The sequence below is a fragment of the Diorhabda carinulata genome, chromosome 2 (assembly GCF_026250575.1).
Source record: "Diorhabda carinulata isolate Delta chromosome 2, icDioCari1.1, whole genome shotgun sequence".
Lineage (NCBI taxonomy): Eukaryota > Metazoa > Arthropoda > Insecta > Coleoptera > Chrysomelidae > Diorhabda > Diorhabda carinulata.
The window spans coordinates 21,155,607-21,179,626 of NC_079461.1; the positions used below are offsets into that span (position 1 = coordinate 21,155,607).

Sequence of the window (24,020 nt, forward strand, 5' to 3'; positions counted from 1 at the left end):
ACAGTTTGATTTAATTCATATGACGTATTAACTGCAAGTATCATTTCAGTGTCTTTCCAATAGTAATTTAAGTTTTATTTTGCTGTGTAAACACAGCTTTATTTAATGGAAAAAAATCGATTATATATCGATACGATCTGAATTACAATTTGTAAAAACATAACCTACAACGTGAAATAAACCACACAATGTTTAGGGCTAATTTACATTGTTATTACAAGTAAATTATATTAATTTAAGTGAAAACTACTTCGAATTTAGAAATGTTAACCAGTTCAAAAGTTTTATTTAAACATAATGCGATAAAAGAAGTGTTTCAAAGTGCGTTTCTATCACAAGCCGTACCTAAATTGAAGAAAAAAGGACGAGATTTACTTATCAGTTGTAAACGCTCAAATCTAAATCATTACGCCGGTGTTTATTATAGTAAATTAGATGAAGTACCTTTAGCTTCGAAAGGATGGGCGCATTTAAAATCTAGAGGAGACGTATTTACCGTAAATAAATTAGAAGATGTAAAAACCCCGACGTATTCATTTCAAGACGTAGGTATACATACAAGTTTAATCCCGGTTTTGAAGAATCTATATATAAACAAATTAACGGAATTTCAATATAGAGCTATTAATGAGATACGTTTAGGTATTGTAATAATTTTAATGCTATTAATATTGTATTAATTTTAATATAATTATTAAGGATACAACGTGATGATTGCTGCAGAAACCGGTTGTGGTAAAACACTAGCATACCTCTTACCAATAGTACAAGACTTGATTAACAAAAAAGCTGAAAATCCAAATACTCCAAGGGCGGTCGTTATAGTACCTAATAGGGAATTAGCTTACCAAGTCGGAGAAATAGCGGAATTATTAGGCGAAGCTGTTGGAGTTGTAGCAAAAACAGTCGTCGGGGGTAAAACTAAATCTCTAATGATGAATCCCATTTTTGAGGACATTGATATTTTAGTAGCCACCCCAGGAGCTTTAGGAAAACTTTCAACCGTTGGGATATATAAATTAAACGAGGTAAGTTATTTTAATTTCGAATTTATTTCAAAATACAAAAGATCAATTAGGTGGAATAGTTTTAATAAAAACATTCAAAATAGTCCAAAAACCATGGGAACTCAATATAGAGATACATGAAATCTATATAGATTTTAAGAACACGTTTGACTCAATAAATGAATAGATTTAGAAACACTGAAGCTACACAGAAAGTTGAAGATTTTAATTGAAGTTATATTACAAAATACGAAAGCCAAAGTAAGGTATCTCACTGCGACGTTGGTTCCCATTAGTAGCGGTAAGTGTACGATAAATCATAGTAACTTGAAGTTAGGTAGGTAGATTTATGATTCTTCACAGTCACGTTAATATAAGACAAAAATTAGGTAATCAGAGATGATACGTTGATATAAAATATAAGTAAGCAATTTGATACATTAATGGTACTTGGAATCATTTAACTACGACGTTGGTTCCCATTTGGAGCAGTCAGTGTAGAGGGTAAAATAAGGGACACTTTGTATCACTTAACTAGATGAATAACAGATTCTAATGGTTCCCGACACAAGAGTATCTCTGTCTAGGTTTAATTCGTGCAATGTTGCCTAATTGTAATTAGGAAATTATTATGTCAGAACATTATTCTTACACCTTCTAGTTTAACAACTGTCATATATTTAACCAGTGGATTACAATATAATTGAGTCGTTAGTCAAAGACGTGGTGGTGGAGGGGAGAGCTCAGAAATTCTCGGATACTCTCGGTTTATATTTCCTGTCAAAGTGAGAGATAGTAAATGCAAACAAATTCTACAACATATATGTAGTTTTAATAAATGGTTTTTTTTTTTTAAATATTCAACTAATATCGCGCGCCCCTCTCCACAATTCGTCTTCACGCCCCCCTCACTTTGGTGTGATGATGGAAGGTGAGTGGGAACCTAATAAAAGCACATCTTCAAAACCACAGGTATATTAGATATAAGGTTTGTTATAATTTAAATTCGCTTATTCAACGTTGCGTGATTGTTAATAGAGTCGAATTACACGTTTTTGATTTATCGTCGCCTATGTTTTAACGGCCTTCTGGTTTAACAACGGTCAAATATATATTTTAGGTAAAATTCACGGTATTAGACGAAGCAGATACTTTAATCGACGACAGTTTCGTAGACCGAATGGAAAGTTTAATAAAACGAATGCCGCAATCGCAAAATTTGTTAGTTTCGGCGACGATACCGAGAAAACTTCCACCGGTATTCGAGCCTATAGAAATGTCGTTACGACACGTCGTTTCGCCGAAAATCCACAAACCGCTTTTGAATATAACCCAGAAATTTTTGAGGTTAACTAAATCTTCGAAACCGGGTTACTTGTTACAGTTAGCTAAAGAAAACACTCAACCGATGTTGATATTTTCGAATAAGAACGAAACTTGCAACTGGGTGGCTTTGTTTTTGAGAGAAAACGGCATAAATTGCGCGAACATCAACGGCGACATGAATTATTTCATCCGAATAGACCAGTGGAATCGGTTCGCAGGAGGTGACGTCAAGATATTATCGGCTACGGATGTTGGTAGCCGAGGGTTGAATACCGTGCAAGTTAGACACGTTTTGAATTACGATTTTCCTTTATACGCCGCCGATTATTTGCATAGAATCGGACGAGTTGGAAGATTGGGTAGTTCGGAATCGTGTAAAGTCACCAATTTCGTAGCGGGCTTACAGGAAGTTAAAATGGTCCAACAAATAGAGGTGAACGGATCCATTATCTGAATCATTCTTATATCGTTACATTTTATTTCGAATTTCAGCTCGCGATAAGGAGGAATGAACCGTTGGACAACGTTGATGGTAATATAACGAATTTAGTCCAAAGGAAAATAGAGAGGAATCAAAGGGAAGCGGCTTGAAAGGGAAATACGTATATTCCTGAAAGGGGAAAAATAATAAATTGTATTATCAATTAAATATATTTACAATAAATTATCATTAAATAACGTAAAATTGTCTCTCGTACCCCTGAACACATATTTTAAGATTTTTTCAAATTTTTTTTTGTCTAATTCGCGTTAATAACTAAAACCGTGTATCGTCGGGCATACGTTCGAAATAGGCGACGTTGTCTTCTACTCTATAATCGTGAATCCATCGATTTCCTTTACGTAAACTTCCGTCGATTCCGTCTTTCCAAACTCCGGCAGGTAAATAGATCTTGAAATTGGAATTACATTGAGAGAAAAAATATATTGATCGATGACGATAAAGTGAAATAAATAGTGAAATAAATAGTGAAAATAGACTGGGATCGATTGAAAAATGTGGTTGAGAATAAATAATATCAATATTACCATTTAAAGCTTGGAAACTAACTAAAATGGAACATTTAGTGAAAAATTTATGTGAAATAGTGAGACAGTTAGTGAAAATGGACAAAAAGCATTTGAAAATCGACCTGGCCACGTGATTTCGGAGTAAATGATGGTAAAATTAACATTTAAATCCTGAAACTAATTAAAGTGAAATATTTAGTGAAAAATTTATGGAAAAAAGTGAAACAATTAGTGAAAAAGAGTGGCCGAGTGATTTGCGAGAGAATAATGTTGATATTAACATTTGAAGCCACGAAATTAAAGTTAAACATTTCATGAAAAAGTGAAACATTTATGTGAAATAGTGAAAAAGAGTGAAAATAGAGAAAACCCATTTGAAAATCGACCTTGCCACGTGATTTCGCAATAAATATTGGTAAAATGAACATTGAAAGGTCTAAAACTAAATACAGTTGAACATTTCATGAAAAAAGTGAAAAATTTTAAAAAATATCGAAAAATTTAATGAAAAAGAGTGAAAATGGACAAAAAAATCGACCAGGTCACGTGATTTCGGAGTAAATGATGGTAAAATTAACATTTGAAGTCCTGAAACTAACTAAAGTGAAACATTTAGTGAAAAAAATGAAAATTTATGTAACAATTAAAACATTTAGTAAAAAAGAGTGAAAATGGATAAAAATTATTTGAAAAGCGACATGGCGACGTGATTCCAGAGTAAATGATGTTAAAAATTAACATTTGAAGTCTTGAAATTAACTAAAGTGAAACATTTAGTGAAAAAAATGAAAATTTATGTAAAAAAGTAAGAAATTTAGTGAAAAAGAGTGAAAATGAACAAAATTTCTTGAAAAGCGACAAGGCGACGTAATTTTATAGTAAATAATGATAAAATTAAAATTCAAAGCCCCAAAACTAATTAAAGTGAAACATTTAGTGGAAAATAGTGAAAAGAAAGAAAATAAATAGAAATTATTTGAAAAGCGACATAACCACGTGATTTGAGAGTTATTAAATATTTGAAGCCCCGAAACTGGCTAAAGTGAAAAAGAGTGAAAATAGACAAAAATTACTTGAAAACCGACCTGCTCACATGATTATTTTCTCTACTAGAACATTTAGGATTGGAATTAAACATTTTTTTAATAATAAAATTTCAAGTAAATACAACAAAATAAAAACGTGACTTACTTCCCTTTCCCTAGCTCCGCTATACAAAATAGGGGCTACGATAATTTCATCCCCTATGGAAAACTCATCGGCCGCCAAATGACAATTAGGATCATCTGAATCCAACATCCACAACGGCCTAATGATAGGCAATCCCAAATTCAAAGACACCCTGGCGAATTTTTTCAATTTAGGCGTTATCTGGAACACAAATCCCACAAAACTCCACAACCCAATCGGTTAAAACAGCATAAATACTCACGTAATCGTACCGTTTCTTCGCCAAATCTTTCGCCAAAGAAGAAATATTCTTCTGGGAATAACTGCTCGGTAGATGTTTGTATCTGACGACAGGCAAAAACGTAGCCAATTGTAACCATCTTATATACAATTCGGGATCTTCGAGAACGATATGCTCGGTACCGTTTACGATAACGACGTCTTGGGTAGTCGCGTAATCGCCCCCAACGGCGCCCGGTATCAGAAAGGGAAATCCGAGTATACCGTAAGTCAGTATAGTCGGTACGACGTTTCGAAGACCCGTCCAGGAAAATTCGAATTCCGGTAGTACCACGAAGCTCGGAGACCTCGGGCGTTCAATGGCGCTGCTTACGCCGAACAAACTAACTTTCCCTTGCAAACTATTGGTGAATATTGTTTTGTATTCGTCGGGGTTCAATAAACCCTTTTGGCAACTGTAATACAGGGGCATATTGTAAGCCGTACCCATGTCCAAATAGAACGAATCGATTTTATGAGTTTGTATTATGTTGTTGAGTTTATCTAGTAGCCAATTGACTGTTCGGGGGTTGGTTATATCCAAAACGCCGGCGCTTTGTACGTTCTTGTATCTAGTCAGTGCCGGTATTCTTCTATCGCTGAATCGTTCAGATATTAGTAGATTTTCTTCGACGGCTTTGGCGAAATTGAAACTTTCCGTCGATATGAACGGTTGTATGGTGAAAACTACTCGGAAACCGCGACGGCTTTGCTTAGTCATGAAATTACTAAAATTCGTAAATCGTTTTTCGTCTAATTCGAAATCGCCGATTTGGTTCTGCCAGAATTCGTTGAATAGGATGTGTCCTTGTTTCAATGTACCCACGAAATTCGCGATTTCGGTCGTGACGCTGTCAATTAAAACTAAAATAGAGAAAATTTGGGGTAATTACTTCGATTTTTAACGACTAAAACGATATGGTCGCTTTATTATTTAATCAATACTGCAAGGATGGTTCAAAGGCACATTGTGGGTAGCCGTTGAACACGTAGGCCTTTAGATAGACCCGTTGTGCCTTATTAGACGATGTCCTTTGGGAATCCGATCGGGCGCTTACGATTGAAATGTTTAAACCGCGCTCATACGAGTGCAAGAAACTCACACTAAACTTTAATTAATTTGACGACTTATAAGTAGACAAACATGTCATGGAAGTCACTAAACTTGGATTTCAGTACTTTTAAGTACAAAAACATGTCTTGGAAGTCACTAAATTTAGATTTAGTAATTTTAAGTAAACAAATATGTCTTGGAAGTCATTAAACTTAGATTTCAGTAATTTTAAGTAGACAAACATGTCTTGGAAGTCACTAAACTTAGATTTCAGTAATTTTAAGTAGACAAATATGTCTTGAAAGTCATTAAACTTAGATTTCAGTCATTTTAAGTAGACAAAATGTCTTGAAAGTCATTAAACTTTGATTTGAATATTTTTAAGCATATAAAAATATCTTAGAAGTCACAAAACTTTGATTTCAGTACTTTTAAATAAAAAAACATGTCTTGGAAATCATTAAACTTAGACTTTGGTACTTTTAAGTAGATAAACATGTCTTGGAAATCACTAAACTTGGATTTGAGTACTTTTAAGTAGGCAAATGCTTCCAAAAAGTCACTAAACTTAGATTTAAGTACTTTTAAATAAAAAAACATGTCTTGGAAGTCACTAAACTTAGATTTCAGTAATTTTAAGTAGACAAATATGTCTTGAAAGTCATTAAACTTAGATTTCAGTAATTTTAAGTAGATAAACATGTCTTGGAAATCACTAAACTTGGATTTGAGTACTTTTAAGCAGGCAAATGCTTCCAAAAAGTCACTAAACTTAGATTTAAGTATTTTTAAATAAAAAAACACGTCTTGGAAGTCAGTAAACTTAGATCTTATCAGTGATTCCATCATCAAGTAGATCAATTTTAAATAGATACTCGCTTCTTACCTTCTGTTAATACTTCCTTCATTTCTGGCATTTCCCAAACAGGTTCGGTCAAAAAATAATCAATAATGTTACTATCTTCTTTCTTCAAACCGTCCCAAAGTGTATGTTCGCTCAAAAAAACGTGTAATTGCGACATATTAGTGCTAGTACACATACTGTAATTGAGTTGAGCAGTGCTAGTGAATTTATTAACAAAAGCAAAGTTATCATATTGAGCCCTGAGGCAAAACTCCTTAGGAGAATCTTTGATGGAAATGTAAAGAGGGGTTTCGTTATCTATAATAATCGCCACACCTGAAAATCGAACCTAGCGATAACGAGAAATATTTTCGGTTTTATATTTTGTTTACCTTTTGAGTTTATGAAGTATCTTTTAAGAACGTTACCCCATTCGTGGGTTTCTATGTTACCAGTGATGAAGGGTTGATAGAAGTGACTGCCTTTTTCTAAAGGCCAAGCGCTTTCTGCTGTTTGCCCGCCGCCGTACCAATGAGCATTTGACATGTCGAAACAATCCGTAGGCGCTAGGTTGTCTGACAATGAAACCCACTGCAAGTTGTAACATTTTACATCTGATCCCAAATTGTAAAAACTCATGTATAATCGTGCCCTAAATAAATAAAAATAATTCCATTTTTTTCATCCTGCTTTCATACCAAACAAATAAAAGAAATGTATCGAAACATTAGAGTTTATATTTAATCGACCCATTAAATAAAAACGAGATACACTAAATTTGTGACAAAACAAAAATATTTATTAAATATACAGCCAAAAACATTTTTTGGTCTTACAATTAAACAACCACTGATGTTTGACGTTGTCATAAACACCTAACAGGTAGGCTAAAAACGAAGTGGCTACTACTACTTTGTCGTGTGTCTAAATATTTTTACTAGTATTTAAATAATCTCAATTGAATAAATGTTAATTCATCAGATGAAAATTTATATAAGAAATAATAATTGTTGTAATTACTGAAGACTATTTCGCATCTGATACTCATTTAAAACTGAATTATTAGTAAAATAAAAGTTAGTTTCATTACAGTATTTCAGTTCTGGACTGTTAGACATAACGAATACATATAAAATGAAAAGTAATTTTGGCAATATTTAAAAAGTGTTAAATTTATATAATAAATTTCGAGTAATCAGTGTAGAAAAATAATTAGAAATAAAAGAAACGATTTTATAAAATATATTTGTATATAATAGAAACGATCCGATTGCTAAAAATTCTTTATGAATAGAATCTGATTGTATATCACTATGTATTCGATTGCTGAAAATGACATTCATCAGATCGAAATTGGCTTTTTATGAATACAATTTATTTGTTTTTCTCTATCGATTTGATTGCGGAAAATGACAGACTAAAATAGTTCTTATGAATAGAACTTAATTGTATATCTCTTTTCAACATTATGAAATCGTGATAAATCCCAAAATAACGTATGCTGTTACTTAATTATAGTTATACGTGTTGTATATCATCAATAGAAAAGGTTAGAATCTATAAATTTTGTAGTATTATCGTGTTAGTGATATCATGGTGGTAATTAATTTGATGTACTAAACTTTTTTTATTCATTTTACTGCACTACCCGACAATATATTATTCAAAAGCGATATTACACTGGTTTTTATATGTACAAATTTTTTTATAAAATGATAATAAATAATTACCTATTCATCCATTCCAAACACAAGCTTCCATCTTCTCTGGAATCTTTTGGAAGACAATTTAAAACTATATCGTAATCTATGGTAGTTCCTAAAGTTAATTTAACGATATCTTCACCTTCTTCGTTAAAAATTTTAAGGGTTCTTGTATCTTTATTAAATTTCATATTTCCGAAATAAACTTTCGCCAAAACTTTCTGATGATAAAGAATATACGCCGTGCTGATGAGAACCACGATAGTAGTGAACAGCAAACCTACGAAAACCTTGGTTTTGTATTCCGGCGATTTTTTTCTTCTTATAGTTTGTGGGATATTCTGAAAGAGAAATTCTAACGTTGTTTTGGGGTAGTATATCATATTAAAATGATTATACACACCTGAAATTTTTCTTTAAGTAAACTAGCTATGGAATTTACGGAAGTAATAGAGTTTGTGGGGGAATTGGGCGATAAATCTTCTTCTATTGGTGGTTTTAACATCGTAGAACTAAGTACGGATTTTCTTCTAACTCTTTGTAAATTATTACTGCAAACCAGATCGGAAGTTGCAACTTTAATGCATTATATATGTCTGAAACTTCTTGTTTCATTTAATGTACGTCTGGGGACTTTAAAGGATTAAATTGTATAGAACTAAGTGACAAGAATGAGATGCTAAACGGATATGATCGTTATAACTATTATTTTGTCATAGGCGTAGTTATTGGGAGGTTATATATTTCGTTATAAAAATTACATTCGCATTTTTGTTTTTTTTTGTATAAAAAACATGTTGGCAACATCGTGGCATCAAAACAATTGAAAATATAACTTTTGTTACAATTACGAGAAGAAATTTGACGTTTATAGTGACAGTTATAGTCCAAAGTGTAAGTAAAATCACTGCTAGCGTAACAGGGGAATTATATTCTACATATTGGCAACATTGTGGTATCGGTTATGGTTATTGTAAGATTTTTTATTTTTAAAATCAAGTAATTGTATCGAAATTTTTTATTTTTTTTACTTTTTTCATTTGTCCGAGTGAAAAATTGAAATTCACCTTCAAACTTTTGTTTTTATTTCTTATTGATTTAAAGTGATAAACTTGAAATATTTCATGCTGAAAACTGGATAAACCATACAACATGGCAACGATGTAAAACATCTGTCATAATATTTGCAAACTTTTGAGGAAAGTTTCATAAAATATTCAAGTATAAAATATTTTTTTATTATTGAAATTATTTGTTCCAAGTTTGACCCTTACGAAATATCCTCAATCGAATTATTACTTCATATAATTGTGGTAATCACTATAAACTGCAATTGCATTAACGTTTATTACTTTTATTAAGTTCAATTTGATAATTTCAGTTCCCTCGTATTTCATTGAATCGAATTAAAAAGATGTAGCCAAATTCGTATTTAACTTGACATCCTAATCGCAACAGTTACAACAATTGATTCGTTTCAAATAACATCTGGCAACTATGTTAAAATTAAACTCACGAGATATGTTGAAATTCGTCATCTTCTTCTTCAATAGTGTTGACATCCACTAAATTCTTTTTCGATTCATCATCCTAAAAATTTAGGTATACATACAATGTATTTCGTATACATAAAATATTTTATAGGTTATAGTTTCAATAGTATCATAAACCACCTTTTTATACAATTCTAAAAAGTAATTTCAAATTTATTCATCAAAAACTTATAAAAAATTAATTTTGAAAAGGTATAAAATATTATAAATTACAATCAGATTCTTTATTAAATTTATCATCATCAATGACGTTATTCTTATATCATAATACTAGTAATTAAAATGTCATTTATTAAGCTATTAATCCCAGTATTAGTTATTGTACTAATAACGACTTAAATTACTATTGCATCACGTGAGATCATGTACTGTTACGTTCATAACTCGAAATTGTGATACCGCTACGTCACTACTACACCGCTACTTCTATTATAGTCCAGTGAAGATTGGTAAAACTAAATAATAATCCAGGACGTTTATATCAACATAGATTAAAGGGTTCATAGAAGTAATTTTTCAAACTATTTTCATATTTCCCTCTAGTCTATATAAGAAATTTCCATTGCCGATGGTGTCGATACTCTTGTTCATAATCAGAAAATATGTCAAAGAAAGAGGAGAAATTTAATACTGGCAATCAATTAAGCTTCCCCGAAAGCACCCATTATCGATATTGAGCAATTTTTCCCCTAATAAATATCCGATCACCCCCGTAGAGGCTTCTCTAATTCTAATACCAGAATTGGATTCAGCATTCCCAAAAACCCCCGAGCGATTTTTCCGGGTTTCTAATCATTTTTATAACGTACCTAATTGTGTAATCGCAAAATGCATTTATTGCAACCGAATGCAATTTTCAAAAATAAGAAACCACTATATGTAGAAACTGGCGGCTTCTTGAACGCAATGCAGAAAACTGTATCTTGATATGCGGAGTCTATCAGCTTTTCGTTTTTTTTTTGTCGATTTTGGTCGAAATATCCTGGACTATTATTATTTAGTTCTCTCAAAAGATTCCAGACACGATCTTAAACACTAACGGTCATAATTTTTTCGATAACGTATTATGTTGCCAAATTGTTTCCCATAGTGATACGTGATGCCCCAAAAATTATATGTCATATAAAATGGACGATAACATTTCTATGCTACATGAAAATAATATTCATAACTTCAATATCAGAGAATAAAGATACTTAATTCGCTATAAAATATTGTATCACGTTTTTTAAATAACTTTTCCATAATAAAATAAATACATAGCATTTTGAAACTAAGTATTTGCAATTAACTTAATCCAACCTTAACCTATACTAACCCAAAAAAGATTGAGAAGAATATATATATGTATAATAAAAATACAGCAAACAAATCCTATACGCGGCATTTTAGAAATAGAAAAAGAATAGGCCTGGCAACGTCGCGCTTCCTCACAGTTGATATTTATACATTTCGTGACCGTGGCTATTTAAGATATTTGAAGAAAGAAAAAGAATAAAGATGGTTAGTTTGTTTACTGTCAGTAAATATTTTACTAAAATAATAAAAGTTTATGGAGAATAATAATTTAGATTATTTCATTTTTCGATTAAAATTTCTAAATTTATTAAGAACGAAAACTGTAAAATATTTATAAGTAATTTTCACATGTGATTGAAATGACGTGAAATTATGTTTCAATAGCACGTGATATAATATTTATGCAATAGTCATTATCACCATATATAGATAAATAATTTAATTGCATACATAATTTTTGAATAATAATTTGTAAGTATTTTAACATTTAAGAGTTAATAAGAGTTTTTTAAACTCATCTTTTGAGTTACGACATTTTTTATACAGTGCTGCTAATAAAATCAAACTAAATATTGAATTAACTTTCGTAACTATATTTCATAGCGACAGGGCCGTCTTTAGGTTCACTTCTTACCGTTTCGTTTTCAATAAATACTTTTAGATCGTCCAGATTTGGCATGGATATACTATTCCTCCTTCTCATAGGTTTCGGGGTGATATCTTCAATCTGATTATTATCATTTAAATGATCAAGATTCTCGGTAGACGGTGCTGCCAAAATTATTTTCGGTATTTCTTTTTCATGTATTTTATCATATTTGTAATGTTTTCTGTCCATTTTTAGAAGCTAAAAAAAATTGTTTTACCTTGTCGAATTTTATTGATAATAAAGTTTTACCGTCAAAATAAAATGTATCACTTGTTAATCCTTAGATCTATAAATAAAACAAAGGGATTAATAATATTTATACGAGGGTAAGTTGGTATTTACAACTTTCCGTAGCGTAATTTGTTTTAGAATTAATTAAATAAAATATATATGTATATATCTAAGAACTGAAATATGAAATGTCATTATTAAATCGATTATAATTATCGATTAATTCGATATATTTTATTATCATAGATAAAATATTTGTTCGGAGTAAGAAAAAGAATGATAGTTTGAAGTTATATCGGAATTTGACTTTGAATACCATAACAGGCAATGTTTTATATTCTATTATAAAGAGAAATTGCGTAATTATAAACAAGTTTAGAAATTATATTGTCGTCAAGTGGAATTTCATCGTATTAAATAAACCAGAATACTAATCAATTACCTAAGTGTTATAATTACATATACAATGTTTCGTATATTATACGGGGACGTAACGATAAGTTTGATACATCAAAATGTAAACTTAGCAGCAGAATTTGCCTTTTTAAACATCTGGCTGTGGGGTTATTTGAAGTCACAGTTTTATACCAAAAATTCTGCAAATATCGAAGCATTGAAAACCGAAATTAAACGCTGTATCAATGAAATACCATCACATGTATTTAATTAAGTTATTGAAATTTTCGTATATGAGAGCGAAGCTTTGGATATATAAAAATATTTCAATTAGGATAAAAAATTAACAAAATATTTCGAATATTTTGCCATTTTCGAAAGTTTTAAATCTTCAGATTCACTATAGAAACAAATTACTTATATAATAATGGATCTAAAAGATAAGATAACCTAAAAACACGAGTTTAAATTGCATAATTTCAAGAATTTCAACCTACCTACCAAGAAAATATTAATAACGAATCCACACACACTTAAATCACATCTTCAACAATTTTCTTCGATATAAAGTTAAAAATTGAATGATCGGAAACAACATAATTTATAATTTACACAATATCGTCATCGATGTTTTACTAAATAATTATAAGATTAGATTTTTATTTATTTGCCGGCTTATTTCATACTTATTGGATACGTATGTTTATGTAAGCTGCGACGTCGAATATACAAGGTGTTATAAATATTCCGAAGAAATAAAACTTTACATAACAATAACGGTTTTTTTGTTGTTGATATCTCATTCCATCGAAGAGTGGGATACGTTTTGATTGTTCAAATACCACCGGGTAACCTTGAAAAACCGTGGATTTTATGAATAATATCAAATAGACGTTGTTATATAATAGTCCAGTGAACAAAGTTACGAATTTGCGTGAAATACTTGACCGAATGCAACTAGTGATCAAATTTTTATACTGAAGGAATAGCTCTGACCAAGGATTAAACCTGAAGCTCCTCTTTGTGGATTTCTAGCGGGCGTATGTCTCAATAAGTAGAAAATATCACATTTGGTAAAAATGGCAGTGAATAACGCCGAGGATGAAATAGCTGTCGAAGGAAGTCTATCGGGAGTGAAAGTGATAAACGAAGGAGATAAAACCAGGGAAATCGACGAAAGAAACAAAATTCTTGGAGCCCTTGGAGGACATTTAAGATTGAAGGAGCTGCCAACATGTAAACATCGCGACCGAATTATTATCAAAATGATGTTTAATCACCACTGACGAATCACGTGCCTAATTCATCTATTGTGAAAAGGATATCGAAAAAAAATTCACAGAGACGTCCTAGGGTACAAAAATTTGACATTTTCACTGAAGTTTTACAGCTGTATGACTAAAAAATCCAACTGATTAAACAACTTCTACCGGTAGGCCATGAACAGCGAAGAAAATTCAACAATTGGATCAAACAAAATCATCAATGAAGCAGAACCGGACTTATTTTTCATAACAAAATTCCCACTCTCCCCCACCTATGATTTTAAAACTTGTAGAATCAAAAGTGCCCAGAATTTGATGAAGAATTCGATTATCGTGCCATTTAATGCCATTTAATTCGGTGAATTATATATAAAAAAAGCTTTTTCGATATTATATTTTCAAATACGCCCTCTAGTAGTGGAAATAAAATTCTGAAAATAGTTTCCACGTATTTTTTGGGCCACTTTTATTATAATGTTACCTTCCCTAAACCTGTAATATAATCCGGTCCTGGTATATAGCCCGCCCGGTACAATTATAGAATTTTTATTGGGACAACCGGTATATTTTTTGATCATACGATAAATTTCAATTATTATTGTTATCATATCAACCTTTCAAATCATAATCATTGGAATTATAAGTAAAAGCTGATGTCCTTAATTCCATAATAAATTTATTATTTAAACAATAATTATAAAATAAATAATTCGTACTTACTTATAATATTTGTATAGAAGAAATCATGATTTCGCTAATTATATACGAACAAAAAACTATCACTGTGTTTTTATCGTAATTTAATTGATTATAACTTTGTTTTAATGACTTTTGAGGAGGATTTTCGATAAATGAGGTTCGTTTGTGAATAAAAATTTAACTCGTTTTCTACCCACACCACGCGACAATTTAGCGTTTCCATTAACATGAAATTTGTATTACAATTTAAGAAAATTGAGGAATTTCAAGTAGATTCAATTACGCCAAGATAATTCGTCTGACGAATCATTCTATTTAATGATATGAGAAGCGAAGCATTAATTCAAGGTTATTCAACACATCCACCCCTCATCACGAAACAGAATCACCCTACTTTGGGAGAAAACAAAGAATGATGTAAAAAACCCCCAAGATCTATTTATTTGACCAATTTCTAAACGAATTCCCAAGAAACTCCAATAGACGACGTAAATGTCAATCACCTGTTGCACCAGGTGCATCGTAGACCTTTTCTGTTGTGATATTCGTGTTCAATGATGTCAAAAACCCCCAAGATGTACTAATCTGACCCAATTAAAAACCAATTTTCACAGAGTTCATGAAGACGACGTAGATATCGATCATCTTGTGCGCCAGGTACCTCGTAAACCTTTTCTGTTATCATATTCGTGTTCAATGATGTCAAAAGCCCCCAATATGTATTCATTTGGCCCGATTTCTAAACGAATTCCCAAGAAACTTCAGTAGACGACGTAAATGTCAATCACCTGGTGCACCAGGTGCATCGTAGACCTTTTCTGTTGTGATATTCGTGTTCAATGATGTCAAAAGCCCCCAATATGTATTCATTTGACCAATTTCTAAACGAATTCCCAAGAAACTCCAATAGACGACGTAAATGTCAATCACCTGATGCACCAGGTGCATCGTAGACTTTTTCTGTTGTGATATTCGTGTTCAATGATGTCAAAAGCCCCCAATATGTATTCATTTGGCCCGATTTCTAAACGAATTCCCAAGAAACTCCAGTAGATGACGTAGATATCGATCACCTTGAGCACCAGGTACCTTGGTGTAGTTGTAAATTTCTTAATCATTCGAGAAGCACTTTTCAAAATCCATTTTTCTCGCATGCATCTTAATAGCTTTTACTGCTCAGGTTTTATTAAGTTTTGTGATTTATTTCCTGGACTATATTTGGAGGAAATGGATTTCGTTAAAAATATTTATAAATAAACAAATAACTTTTGACATAAATAGATTAACTAATTAGCCGCTATTTTAATTAGTCTAGCTAAGAAATTAATTGCGATTTTAATATTGGTAATGACATCTACAACCACTGAAATGTAAGTGAAATGATAGCTTGTGTATCAGGGGAACTTACCATTATACGTTGGCAGCCGTGTGGCATCGATCTTCGACGTTGCTAGATTTGTTATTATCAAAACCGTGTAAAATTTTTTACTTAATCTTAATTACTGCTAATTTCAATCATTTTTATGAGAAATGTGAATCAAAAAATTACTTTTCAAAATAATAATTACTATATTTTAATTTTAATGACAAATTTTAAAATTATATTCAATAATTTCATATTTTATAATTCTTTATCAACGTTTGTAAAAAAAAATACAACGTGGCAACTATGAGAATAAAAATATGTTTTGTCACGTACGTCTAAATATTTCAGGATCTGAAAGTTTTAAATGTATTTTCATATGAAGGATCATTAAAATAATTTTTAGGGAGAAAGAAAATCAGTGTATATTAGTGAAGATTTATTTTTCTAACCATGAAACATACATAATTAATAGTTACTATAATACGATGAATAAAATCGTAAGAAATATTGTTTTTTATATATCTTATAACGAACATTCTTCTATGGAACCAACAGAATTTTGGAATATTTGGGATACTACAGGGTCGGGTAAACATATTGTACCACCTCCTCTAAATGATTGATATTGCTGAAATTGGATGAATAATTTTCATATTGCTCGAAAAACACAAATTCACTCTAATTTTTTTCTTTTTTAAATGTTATTTTCGTACACACGAAACATTTTTGACTAAAATTATTTATCGTTAGAGCGAATAGTGTCATCTATACGTCTGACCAAGAATTATATAAGAAACTACAAATAGTGTTTGGAGAATATTCCAGTCGATGTCGCCAGTATCTCGAATTATTCATAGATAATTTTTAAGTACTTAGCTTTTAATATTGAATGATTTAAATGACATATAACGAATGGTTTTCGGAAACTATGATCGAGCTCATGAGAATAATTCGAATGTTATATAATAGAATCGATTCTACTCTAGTATATCGATGGGTAAAAGAAATCAGCTGATGGTTGTTTTCCTAGTTTTAAGTTTAAATGTTATTAATCACTCATTTATATTCATTTATGATTAATTATTATCAGTGGTGTAACTTACAAGGTGGTTTTCGTATTTTTTTTGGTTCCTCGAAATTAAAAATAGTTTTTTTTGTATTAAAATTTAATGTGGTAAGTTTGGTAATAATTATTTTCAAATACTAGAATACAAATGAATGAAATGACTTTTAGTCTCATATACGGGGTGATTCAAAACTATATAATTAATGATATTTCGTTGGAAACAATCGCGTACTCTTCGTCGTTGGCCAGGGCCGGCCTTTGATCCATTCGACTTACATAAATTTATAAAAAAATCTATTATCAATTTTTTTACTTTATAAAAAATTAGACGAAATGATTTTTTGTTTGATATACGAGGTGTTTCGAATTTATATAATTGAAATGAAATGAAATGAAATTTTGGTTGTATAAATTTTAGTTTTGCATGTTTTTTTGTAATCTTAGTACAGGGTATCAACTATATATCATTCTAAAGTCGGCAAAAATAGAATATTTTTGTAGGTTATCTTTAAAATTTGAAATGTACTACAAAAACAGAGACCAATCTTCGCAATCAACTGATAGGCGATTCATTTGATCCAGGACCTTAGTTTCTGAATACATTTTTCATAAAAAAATGATTTACATACCGCCCTATTGATGTCACCTATGCAAACCCATGTTTTGTCGGAAGTCACCCTAGAAACCGCCCATTTTGAATGGTCTACAGTAGATTTAAAGTTAATTTCGTCTATAGGCAATTCAATTGTTTCTATATTATACACCCTGAAACGTTTTTAAAGAAATAATTTTGAATTTCACATCGTTAAAAATCGATGCTCACTTATATTCTTCGGAACAATTGGATGTTAATCTTCCCGAGCTCCTAGGCCAGGTCTGCACCTCCAAATCAGTTTCCAAATAAGGTGCAACGAGATCCTCATACAATTCTTGATGAAATTTATTATGTTTAGCGAAAGATGTGAATGTAAAGTTGTTTTTCGTATTGATTTCGGTGACATGTGACCAAGGAGCTTGATCTACAGTTACATTCATAGCCGCTTTTGCCAATTCCGATAATTCTGATTCCATATTATCCAAAACGTTCGCTTGGTAAATGTAGGGTACGTTGTACTGCAATTGTACTCCTACAAAAACAATTCGGTGAACGTTATTTTCATCTAACATCGTTTATAATCAACGACCCCCTCATAACTATTCGATCAGAGCATGTATCACACACTAGATTTATTTATTTAAAACTGAATTTTAAATGAGTGAAAAGAGAAAACCAAATTTCAAATTATTCTTCGACTCTTTTTACACCTACTGTATACTAAAATATATATCAATACATATATTTTGCTAATATCAAATGTATTTAATACACGTAACGCCATCTATCAATTCTCTTCTAAACTTCTAAACAATATCGAAATAGATTTATCCATTTATTTCCCCTACTGGTTGATAGATAGCGGTTTGAATACGTTTTTGTCGTTACACCAAAAACAAGTGAAAATTTGAATAAAAATGTATCAAAATTCACTTTTTTTCCAATATAGAAACCTTTGCTTTGAAAATCGTAATTTTATGCGTTTTTAAGTCAACAATATCATTAAAACGTAACGTACCGACTTTGTTAATATTCGTTAAGTCCATAGACACGCAAATTAGCATTTGTCCGTATTTTCTACCGCTATTAGGGTACACATAAGCGGAACCTTCATCGGGAAACTTTGGTACCGAATGTATCAACCAAAAACCTCCTTCTGAATCAGCCATTACCACACCTTTAGTGTGGCCTAAATTGGAAGAAGCGCTATGGTTTGGCGGTTGATCGTTGTAGAAAATATACGATAAACTATCCTAGATAAAATAAATAAATGAACGTTGTAGAAACAAAAAAAATTTTTAAATTATTATTCATTAAATCAGTAATAACTTAATTCTGTCATTTAATCTTCCGTCCGTCTAATTTAAATGACTTCCCTCAATTAATATTCTGTTTCTCATGCAACGTTGTCAGATATAATTATCAGATTTTTATCATATAAAAAAATTAACATATTTCTATGATTGTTACGCAACTTTTTAATTTGGTCAGATTTGTATATAAATTTCATTTGTTTCGCGCCATCTACCATTGTTATAGAAAAACTGTGTGTTTTGTACATTAATTTTTATAACTGCAGCATGATTATTTGAAAAAAAATATTTCATGCCAAATTATATGTTTTTTCTGGCAATTTCTATTATTACATAGGTATTCAATTTATGAAAACACAGTTTTTCTGGACAGAAATATTTTAACATTATTCTTTTGGAATGTATTGAAAGCCGCTAAGGGATTATAGAATCGTGCATAGTCGTGCAAGATCAATTATACGTTGATCATTTTAGGTATGATGCCACTTCTTGGCTCCATGTAACAATTGAATTAAGTTGTGAGCAGATTGCTTAATAAAAATGTACAGTATGTCCCATTTAAGATGAATACATTTCAATATTTTCGTAATTTTTTGCTTATAGTAATTTTTGGGTTAAATGATATTATCGTGTATTTTAAACTTTAATTCTATTCTGTCGTTTAGTCTTCCGTCCGTCTCTCAGTGCAAAACATCTAACAACTAACATTACATTCTGATTTTTTAAGAATTAATAATCGATATATTAAAACGGTTTTCGATTTTTTTTATAAAAATCGAAAACATTGTAAACGCGTCTCGATTCTTTGGGAACCTATTAAAAGTAGACAAGGTAATATAGAATCGTGCTTAGTCGTACAAGATCGAATATTTTCGATATTTACGCTTTCGTATTTATGACATTTTAATATATTATGTAAATGAAAAAAGTGTAAATATTTAATCAATAAACATCCACTTCAATTTTGATACGAATCTTTCAGCAAAAACACGTGATTCAAAAATCAAATTATCATAATTATGTACGTACTTTATCTTGATAATATTCTTTTAACGTATTTCCGGTAAGAGAACTTTCATCATCAATAGAATTTTGAGATAGTTTCCATGATGTGGATTCGTCTGAAGTTAGGTAAATGTAGCCGAGTCCTTCTTGGACTAACGTATTTTCGTCGTGTTGTTGTGGTATTTTGTACGCAATGAACCTGAAATATATTCATTTGACTTTCCAAAACAATGTGAGTACGCATGCGTTTTTCTGATACTTGTATCAACGAATGCAAACAGTTTTCTTTCCGACATAACCTTCACATGTTAATAAAATGTTAATTTTATTTCTTATTTATCGTAATATATTAAAAATTGAGAACTAGAGAAGAATTTTATTAGAGTTAACTCTTTTTGGATGGTATTATTTCAACAAAAAAAGACAAAACTTGCACTAGAGTTCACAAATGTTTTATTATTTTTACTTAGAATATTTCGTAAACTCCAACAATAGTCGGCCATCTTGTTTTGTACCCTAATTCTTACAGAGACGTCTTCAGCCTATTTTAAAAATCAGTTTCTCGTCATTAGTTGTATTAAATTGCAATAAAAACAGTAAATATATGAAAAATAGTATTTCGATGATATAAATGATTTTTTTTTCACTCACCAATCTACAGGGTTGTTATTTTCATCTCGACAATCTAATGCATTTGATGTAAAACCTGATAAAAGTACTAATAGTAGTACTACTATATTAGACATGATTAAATTAGACGAATCCGATAAAATCTATAGATTTATTGGTATTTAAAAGATTCTAACAATTATATGCTGATTGTATTCGAAGTGGTTCAGTAATGGACTTAGTTGTATTGGGATAATCACTTTTTTTAAAATATCTCTAAAATTAAAAAAGAAATGGAAAAAGTCTTTTATAAAAAATGTGTGATATAATAAAAAATTAATTTGAAAATTTACATTTTTCGTTTTTTCTAAAAAATGAAAATTTATATTTTTTCTATTGCAAATATCTCATTTTCTATCAAAACTACGTCAAAATAATTTAGAATAATTTCATAGGAAATTTTATTTACTATATTTTTTATTTGGGACTTTTTTTCGTATCGTTTTTTGTTTTGGAGATATTTCTAAAAAAGTAATTTTTGGTAACTGAAATTGAACATTTAACTCTGAATCGCACAAAATTATACTGAAATTCATTCAACGCAAACAATTAAATACAATCTGAGATACACTGCCCAACTGAAACAAGTAGATTTATGTCGTTTTGCTTATTTGAAACCAAAAATCCGAATTTTGTAAAATCCTCGAGACTTTTTCGTTGAGCCAAATACATATCTGTGATATTTGTATGACAATAAGCTCTTCGAGATTTTTCAGATATGTCTCATACATTTAGATAATTAAAATACTTTAATGGGTCTTATCGCAATTGAAGTGGCATTAAATCGAACTTTGTCTCGTAGATATAAAATTTACGTATTAATTAGAAGAATACGTAAAAATTGGTAATTTGCTTACAAAAAATCAGTATAAGGAAATTTTATTCGAAAAAAAAATTTTTTAATAGGATTATAGACTATTTGGACACTATGACAACGTCGCATTTAGTGCAACCCTCGTATCAATTCGACTCGGTATACCAGTTTTGGAATTTTTTTCTTTTATTCCAAGAAAAAATCTAGTTAACAGCTGAAACTTGTATTAGAATTAACGTCAACCAGTGTGGAAATGAAATTTTCCAAAAATCTTATCACCTTTTCACAGATTAATTATTTCTCAACAAAATGATAACGTTTCTTTGACGTTAAATGTTGTTATTAACAATATGTATGATAATTAATCATGTATTTCGATAAAATAATGACTAATTAGTTTACAAATCAGTTTTGCGTCTTGGAAAGATATTTATTTAACAAAATCAGTGTAATACTCAGTTATATAGAAGATGTTGATACCAATATTGATACTAGCGACAGTCGCTTTACCAATTTCCGAGGCCGAATGTAACTTTTTTCAAAAAATATGGAAAAGCGAGTGCCCCAATGATGATGAAATTACTTTGGTGACTTCAGTGAAAACGTGCAGTTATTTCGATAAATTTTTTCGAAACAATAATTGCGACGATAATGAGATATCTGCACGAGATTGTCAACTGGAAAACTGTCATTATAATCCGGATGAAGATTTGACAGTGGTAAGTAGACTCACTAAAATTTACCACTAAACTATTCAATAATACTTCAAATCTAATTTATTATAATATACAATTTCATTCATCCCTATGTGTTCGGAATGTCATCAAATTATTTACTTATGTAAAAAATCAAAAAGGTCTCATCTTAAATCCCCTATTAAATATTTCGCGCCATTGCCTAGTGAATTGGAGGTTGGAAAGTTTATTAGTTATTAATATAGACAAGTCTGTCGTTCAATCTTCCGTCCGCTTCATTTGAACAATCTCCCTCCTAGTTTAGAGAGAGATTCGTTGGATTTGGCCCCGATATAGGAATTTTTTTCCTCTGCAGGGCGGGGGTTGTGGTGGTTTTGTTGACTGACTTCTTCTAGCGGGGTTTTTTGATCGAGAAAACAAGTGGGTTTGCAAGTAAAAACGGCTCTACTATTTTTTTTTAATTTTTTTTGTTTTTTTATTTTTTTTGTGCTTTTTTCCTAATCTAATTTGGTGTGGGCGGGTACTGCTGCGGCTGTATTATTCTCTATCGTCGACCATTTGGCTGGAGAATTCCAATTTACCCCAACCCACTATCCTTCGGACTACCGAAGAACTAGACAACGCCGTCCCTCTTACCACCGTTCACATCAACTATATATCAATCTCTCAAAATATCCGATCCAAAATTAGTCAGAAAAGACAGTTATACAGGCTGTACGCTCGAACTAGAGACCCTGCATTTAAAACGCAATGGAATCGTCTCAACGCCCCAGTCAGGCTGGAAATCAATGCTGAAAAGCGGAGAAAGTGGGAGGCCGCCACTGCCGACTTGGACTATAGACGGGGTCGTGCGTTTTGGCAACAATTCTACAGGCTTACTGGCCAACGAAAGCATGTAGAGTCGCACCTTGAAGTGCAGGGACAAAAGTACTTCTCACCCGAAGACAAAGCTACCGTCTTCAAAAATAGCCTACAAACTGTCTTTACTTTAACTGATAACCCCCATTTCTCAAGGGACTTTGCCGATGAAACCCACTTCTTCACCCAAAACATAACCCGGAGCCCCCGCTGGATTACCCAACTAAATGAGAACATTCCACTTCTCGCACCATTTACCGTTGATGTCGTTAGGTCGGCTTGCCGAGCTGGGAAGAACTCGGGCGGGACAGAATCTCAAGACAGGCATTGAAAAACCTGCCTGAGACAGCTCTCCCTAAGCTCTGCGGTCTATATGACGCCTGTCTTGCATTCTCTTACTTTCCTCATTGTTGGAAATCCGCCACACAGCATCTGGGACTTCTGTACAGAGCTTAATATTATTCCAAAACTCCAATTCGGATTCAGGTCCGAACACTCCACGCACAACGCCATCACCAATCTTCAAACTATCTTGACCAAAGCAATGAACCAACACCATTTTTATGGATGTTAAGAAAGCTTTCGATCAGATCTGGCATGCCGGACTTGTTAGGAAACTTCTGACTATCCGAATGCCACCTCCTACTATAAAATTGATATATTCATATCTCACCAACCGCTCCATCAAAGTCAAAGTTAGTCATTGCCTTTCCGAATCTTTTGCCCCACTTACTGGCGTTCCGCAAGGTTCCTTCCTGGCCTCACTCCTCTATATTATCTATACGTATGACACTTCAGTCCCTCTTGACCCCACAGTAAAGGTCCAATTGTATGCGGACGACACCGGACTCATCGCCTACGCCCAAAACATGCGCTCCCTCAATACCAAAATCCCAAAATCTTCTGAACCAATTTTCGTCTTCATACATCCCAAATACGTGTGCAAACATTAACCCCGAAACCTCCACTTGCGACTTTGGGGAGAGAGGCTCGAAATCCGCAGAGAAGCCGTCTATCTGGGTGTGAAATTCACTCACACTCTCAATTGGACGGCCGATCTGAATGACACTCTAAACAGAGTACGGAGACGAGTCTATCTCATCAAGGCTCTCGTTGGAAATTTCGGACCTATAAAACATACATCCGCCCCATT

General features: G+C 31.7%; 4 protein-coding genes across 10 annotated transcripts in view; 2 read left to right on the forward strand and 2 right to left on the reverse strand.

The window, feature by feature from the left end:
- Positions 1–3,018, forward strand: LOC130890878 (probable ATP-dependent RNA helicase DDX28). 2 transcript variants are annotated; one of them, XM_057795276.1, is made up of 5 exons: positions 60–642; positions 700–915; positions 970–1,028; positions 2,128–2,766; positions 2,826–3,018. In XM_057795276.1, exons 1-5 carry the CDS (start codon positions 264–266, stop codon positions 2,922–2,924), a joined length of 1,392 nt encoding a protein of 463 aa, XP_057651259.1. In that variant the 5' UTR covers positions 60–263; the 3' UTR covers positions 2,925–3,018. The 2 variants fall into 2 exon arrangements, with proteins under 2 accessions (XP_057651258.1, XP_057651259.1); XM_057795275.1 differs by having other exon boundaries at positions 1–642; positions 700–1,028.
- Positions 2,966–14,670, reverse strand: LOC130890877 (myogenesis-regulating glycosidase). Of its 4 annotated transcripts, none has more exons than XM_057795274.1 (11): positions 14,508–14,670; positions 12,145–12,181; positions 11,881–12,093; positions 9,911–9,984; positions 8,798–8,945; positions 8,422–8,735; positions 7,084–7,343; positions 6,734–7,027; positions 4,777–5,657; positions 4,536–4,715; positions 2,966–3,225 (listed from the first exon to the last, which is right to left on the reverse strand). In XM_057795274.1, the coding sequence occupies exons 3-11, from the start codon at positions 12,082–12,084 to the stop codon at positions 3,091–3,093; spliced, it is 2,490 nt and encodes an 829-aa protein (XP_057651257.1). In that variant the 5' UTR covers positions 12,085–12,093; positions 12,145–12,181; positions 14,508–14,670; the 3' UTR covers positions 2,966–3,090. The 4 variants fall into 4 exon arrangements, with proteins under 4 accessions (XP_057651257.1, XP_057651256.1, XP_057651255.1 ...); XM_057795273.1 differs by lacking the exon at positions 14,508–14,670 and adding an exon at positions 13,020–13,340; XM_057795272.1 differs by lacking the exon at positions 14,508–14,670 and adding an exon at positions 13,024–13,331.
- The window catches only part of LOC130890879 (lipase 3-like), a 19,929-nt gene continuing 4,186 nt past the window's right edge, over positions 8,278–24,020 (forward strand). Inside the window, exons 1-2 of one of the 3 annotated variants that reach the window (XM_057795280.1) lie at positions 8,278–8,304; positions 21,774–22,033. In XM_057795280.1, the coding sequence (XP_057651263.1) occupies positions 21,785–22,033 (249 nt within the window). In that variant the 5' untranslated portion in view covers positions 8,278–8,304; positions 21,774–21,784. Of the gene's footprint in view, positions 8,305–16,616; positions 17,027–21,603; positions 22,034–24,020 lie in introns of those variants that run through there. The other 2 variants (XM_057795277.1, XM_057795278.1) reach the window with 2 other exon arrangements.
- On the reverse strand, positions 16,276–20,621 carry LOC130890880 (deoxyribonuclease-2-alpha). The gene is made up of 6 exons (XM_057795281.1): positions 20,483–20,621; positions 19,856–20,030; positions 18,532–18,766; positions 17,742–18,045; positions 17,548–17,683; positions 16,276–16,480 (listed from the first exon to the last, which is right to left on the reverse strand). The coding sequence occupies exons 1-6, from the start codon at positions 20,575–20,577 to the stop codon at positions 16,376–16,378; spliced, it is 1,050 nt and encodes a 349-aa protein (XP_057651264.1). The 5' UTR covers positions 20,578–20,621; the 3' UTR covers positions 16,276–16,375.

What these genes read in the sequence shown, in the direction of transcription:
- LOC130890878 (XM_057795275.1), top strand. Translation starts at nt 264, where the DNA reads ATGTTAACCAGTTCAAAAGTTTTATTTAAACATAATGCGATAAAAGAA. An exon ending in GGATATATAAATTAAACGAG is followed by an intron (nt 1,029 to 2,127) that starts GTAAGTTATTTT and finishes TATATATTTTAG; the next exon opens with GTAAAATTCACGGTATTAGA. An exon ending in AAATGGTCCAACAAATAGAG is followed by an intron (nt 2,767 to 2,825) that starts GTGAACGGATCC and finishes TTCGAATTTCAG; the next exon opens with CTCGCGATAAGGAGGAATGA.
- LOC130890877 (XM_057795274.1), bottom strand. Translation starts at nt 12,084, where the DNA reads ATGGACAGAAAACATTACAAATATGATAAAATACATGAAAAAGAAATA. An exon ending in GAAGGAAGTATTAACAGAAG is followed by an intron (nt 5,658 to 6,733) that starts GTAAGAAGCGAG and finishes TCTCTATTTTAG; the next exon opens with TTTTAATTGACAGCGTCACG. An exon ending in GCGGAGCTAGGGAAAGGGAA is followed by an intron (nt 3,226 to 4,535) that starts GTAAGTCACGTT and finishes TCCAATTTCAAG; the next exon opens with ATCTATTTACCTGCCGGAGT.
- LOC130890880 (XM_057795281.1), bottom strand. Translation starts at nt 20,577, where the DNA reads ATGTCTAATATAGTAGTACTACTATTAGTACTTTTATCAGGTTTTACA. An exon ending in AATAACAACCCTGTAGATTG is followed by an intron (nt 20,031 to 20,482) that starts GTGAGTGAAAAA and finishes AATATATTTCAG; the next exon opens with GTTCATTGCGTACAAAATAC. An exon ending in AAGAATATTATCAAGATAAA is followed by an intron (nt 18,767 to 19,855) that starts GTACGTACATAA and finishes TATTTTATCTAG; the next exon opens with GATAGTTTATCGTATATTTT.